The 5,000-nt window shown below is 34.8% G+C and overlaps 1 protein-coding gene across 1 annotated transcript in view; it reads left to right on the top strand.

Moving 5' to 3' along the window:
• The window catches only part of LOC122262631 (nephrin-like), a 93,760-nt gene that overhangs the window by 74,258 nt on the left and 14,502 nt on the right, over positions 1 to 5,000 (top strand). The window contains exons 16-18 of the mRNA XM_086551703.1: positions 2,755 to 2,860; positions 3,719 to 3,888; positions 4,096 to 4,225. Of these exons, the coding sequence (XP_086407829.1) occupies positions 2,755 to 2,860; positions 3,719 to 3,888; positions 4,096 to 4,225 (406 nt within the window). The remainder of the gene's footprint in view (positions 1 to 2,754; positions 2,861 to 3,718; positions 3,889 to 4,095; positions 4,226 to 5,000) is intronic.

Raw genomic sequence — 5,000 nt, 5'->3', positions numbered from 1 at the left:
GGCGTTGCTGTACAGTTCGTAGAAGTCTGGTTTCATGTCAGTACGGAGACCAAGTTTCTCTTCCATATATGACACGAAACATAATAAACCGACTGTATACTTTGAGCTTAATTGCTACAGTCGAAAATCCCTTCCTTAAATCTTCAGTTGCCTTTGACATAATTTCATAATTTCTCCTGATTACGATGTTTAATTTAATTCTTATTTGAAAGGATCTAGTTTTTTTTCCTTCTTATCTTTCCATGATGTAGAAATCTATCCGTTGGCTAACACATCATTCTAATTTAAAAAGGTTAATGATCATGAGGCCTATTTCTTGGATAGACTGTTGTAGGCATTTAGGGATTAGGGATTAGCTACTGTTAGAGATGATATTGTATGCATACTGTACTCCCCTTATGCGTTGAATAAACGATTTTCTTTTGGAATTTAGCCGTCTTAGTTAAATCTGTTGCCATTCTATTCTTAAAGGCAAGCATCATATATCCCTAAGAGAGAGGGGAGGAGGCAATTTTGCAGCATCGCTAAATGCCACTATCAGGCACGTTCGAGTAAAGTTTCCTGATGATGCGAACACATTTAGAGAGACATTTAAGCTTTCAAAAAGGATTTTGAAAATGACCTTCCGATTTACAAACTCAAAAGCTACGAAAGTACTACGTAGGCTTTGCCTCTGTTCCCTAGAATTTTCGACCAGTTGCCGTAGAGTAAAGATACAGTCAACACCTGACTCTGTACCCATTTCTGTACCCTGATTGCTTTCGAACCACTTTGAGGACGCTGAGGAATGAGAGTCCTCCCCGTTGCCACAGCAGATCCTACCATCGCCTTTGTTGGGGTTGATGCAGATCATTACGTCTATCAGATCGGCTGATAAGTTTGGTTGTGTGTGTGTGTGCGTGCGTGTGTGTGTGTGTGTGTGTGTGTGTGTGTTCGTTTGCGTTTGAACTTGTATCATACTGGAATGAATAATAAAATTGTCCAGGATCAAATAATTGACAATAAAACATTTGATTTACCATGTCTCATTCAGCGCAATTGCAGCAACCTCCACTTCAAGAGTAATCGATAAAGCGATAGCCACATGCCGGGGCAGGCTTGCACATGGGCCCCGGTTCTTATTCTTCAAAGCGCGAACAATATTGCCTTCTCACAGGCTAAGGCATTCCACCTGAGAAATTTTTAGGAGGAAAAATGTGATTACTTCTCACAACGCTACAGTATATATATATATATATATATATATATATATATATATATATATATATATATATATATATATACATATATATGTATATATATATATGTATATATATATATGTGTATATATATATATTTATTATATATATATATATATACACTGTATGTATGTGCATATCTAAAGGAATAGTATCTAACCACACACACACACACACACACACACACACACACACACACACACATACATATATATATATATATATATATATATATATATATATATATATATATATATATATATATACATATATATATATATATATAGATATATACGTATATATATGCATGTATATATATATATGTATGTATATATATATATATACATATATAATATATATAATATATTATTATATATATATATATAATATATATATATATAATATATATATATATATAATATATAATATATATCTATATATAATATATATATATATATATATATATATAATATATAATATATATAATATATATATATATGTATATATATATATATATTGATAGATAGATATGTATATAAATATGTATATAAATATGCACACACACACACACACACACACATACACACACAGAGGTATGTATTTTATTCTTACCGAATTAAAAACGTGTTTATAGTTAAGAATGAGCAGAACCTTACATAACGGTGAATATAAATTATCCCAACAAAACAGTAAAAGGAAAATTGATAAATAGTTACGTGCAAATACAAAAATATACAACATATACATTACTCTCTAATCTAAGTTTATACGGTGCTGATAATCTACCAAAGTTGCAGTTGAGTTTTAGAAAAGAAAAGGAATAAGGATTCATATACTTTAATAAAAGAAATTGAGCGTCTGCCTAACCAATGACTCCCAGGGCACACGAAAGAGCCTGATTTTATCTTTCTATGTAAGAACTTGTCAAAGTGAGTTAAACAATTTCCTCAAAGATAGAATTAGAGTCGGCTGTCCTTTGGTAAGTAGGAAAGAAGCCCAATTACATCAAAGGAATTTAGAAGACAAAGCTAATGCAACAATTTTAAAGGACGGTGGCAACTTTCGAAATCGGGCTGCGTCGCCATGATGCAAAATTACCCAAGAAACTTTGGTTCTTTGAACCTGAAAGTCAGTTTGAACTTACTGGGAGGGAGGGATAAAAGTACACACATGGAGTTCGTGTATATGTGTGTGTGCTTGAGACATATAAATACACATACACACACACACATACACACACACACACACACACACACACACACACACACATATATATATATATATATATATATATATATATATATATATATATATATATATATATATATATACATATACATGAGAAAAGAACTAGAGCATAAGAAAGGCAAAACACGAGATCCCGCCATGCATATAACACGCCGGTCGTTCCAGACGCGCCTCTCTGGGTGGAAGTGCCAAGCGCGTCCGTGGAGGTGAGTGAAGGGAAAGACCTCGTTCTCACGGCCAAGACATCTGCAAATCCTCCGGTTCACAGGTGAGCCTCTCGATTTGGGTTCCTTCTTTTTAGCGTCTTTCATTTCATTTGGAGGAACTGGTATTTTCCTGTTCCTGGTATACTGGTGTGGTTCTGTTATCTTTAGGTATGGATAAACACGTACAAATACAGGAGTAGGTTTGGTATTGGTTCAAATAATATATATATATATATATATATATATATATATATATATATATATATATATATATATATATATATATATATATATATACTAATTAACAGACCACTAAGTAACAGTATTCGATTCCGCTCGCACCAGACTAAGAAGCATACCCAAGCGCTGAGAACTATTGTTTAATGCACCTTCGATGTTGATAGGCGCCGATATGTTCAATTTGCTCTTCATAATTAGCGGAAAAATATATTAAGATACCGATGACTCGAATTTTCCATACGTCTGCAGGTTAAAATGAGTCTCATAGGAGAGGTTTTAGATCTCACTGAACTAAAATGAACAGTGGGAATGCAATATCAGGATTTTAGAGGTAAGATGATTTAAGGTTCTTAAAGAGGGGGAAAAAAGACCATGTTCAATTTAAATTATTATCATTGATGTTGCACAAGCCGGTTGCTTATTTCCTCTCTCTCACTCACTTTCTTACCTGCCTACTCACTTGCTCACTCACTCATACAAACATTAAACTGAAATACAAAATTATGTTGATTATCAAGATTATAACTACATACATATCTATATCGTTCCATTGACACCTCGGATTATCTGACAGTGTATTTGAATTTCCGAGGTTATGTTATCGAGTACCCTAGGGGATTTACCTGTAAATCTACTCTATGTGTGCTGTAGTGGATGTTAAATAGTTGATATCAGACACACACACACACACACACACACACACACACACACACACACATGTAAAAAGTCTATATACATTATCCACACGTTAGTCTAATCTCACATTCTCCCGACCATCACCCACAGGTACAGGTGGTGGCGAGGCGCTGTGGAGATCGGCAATACACAGGCCTTAGAACGAGAGGCAGGGAGGCTGGCGATCCGCGGCATACTGAGAGATCAAGCCGGAAACTACTCGGTAACTGCGTATGCACCGAGAGGGAATGCTCACTACGATTTCCTAGTAAATGTACTGTGTATGTATAACCTATGATAACCTATTGGTTAATTTGTACACAGTTACTCTACCCTACGATAGTGGGTAAATCTTTTTAGTCCGTCTATAATAACTTATCATATATATGCCTTTAAGACATAGAAACTTCATTATTGATTCAGTACGAATGCCTCACTGGAGTAAAAATTCACACGATCTTTCACCCTCTTCCTCCCAATATCTCCAGACGGGCCTGAGAACGTGGTTGTGACTGAGAAAGTGGCCATAGGTGAAGGAGAGACGGCTTCTGTCCTGTGTTCCGCCCAGGGGAATCCCTTACCAAACGTAACCTGGACGAGAAGGTCCGATAACGCAAGGTATATAAGACCTGACGTGACCTAAGGATGTGTCTAGGAAATAAAAGATCTAAGCTGGAGTGTTTAAGGACGTAGATAGTAATTAAGAGCATGTAGTTGAAGAATGACCCCCTCCCCTTGGAAAAAAAAAAATAACAGTACCGATTATATGGATATTAACTTGATATATGAGGTACATTTGGCAAAAAAAAAAAAAAAAAAAAAAAAAAAAAAATCCCAAACCCCAAAGTATTTTGAGTAGTATATATCATATATGAATGATTTGAAAATGTCGCCCCAAAATTATATACAGAGCTAAGTCCTCAACATAATGACTTTGTATCAACCGGATCTGCAATTAGGCAGAGTCATTTCCAGGTAGAGGATTTAGAAATTAATATCGTGATATATTAAATGGTTCCTGCATGTTCACATTTGCTGCAACCTAATTATAACATTTTTGCAATATCATGTGAAAATGATATTTCTATCAATCATGTTAGAGATTCATTACTGCGAACACGATCTAGCACTCAAACACACATACAAACACAAAAAAAAAAAAAAAAAAAAAATGTCCCGAGACTGTATTGTCTCCATACTTATATATCTTCTATTGGCGTCGATAAATGCAGGCAGATACTTGGAGTTTCAACATGGCTCTTCATTAGGAACCTCTAATAACAATGCCAATTCTCCCTGACAACTGTGGCTTCTAAAGTGCCTGTTTGGCTCAAGAGATTCTCGAAGTTTTGTGTTCCTCTTTTGTTGTATCGTTTTTTCTTTCTTTCTTTCA

This window comes from Penaeus japonicus, unplaced genomic scaffold, assembly GCF_977035675.1.
Source record: "Penaeus japonicus unplaced genomic scaffold, GWHDUDI00000001_assembly GWHDUDI00000025, whole genome shotgun sequence".
Lineage (NCBI taxonomy): Eukaryota > Metazoa > Arthropoda > Malacostraca > Decapoda > Penaeidae > Penaeus > Penaeus japonicus.
The sequence above is the reverse complement of the archived record's forward strand: the minus strand, read 5'-3'. Positions and strand labels throughout refer to the sequence as shown.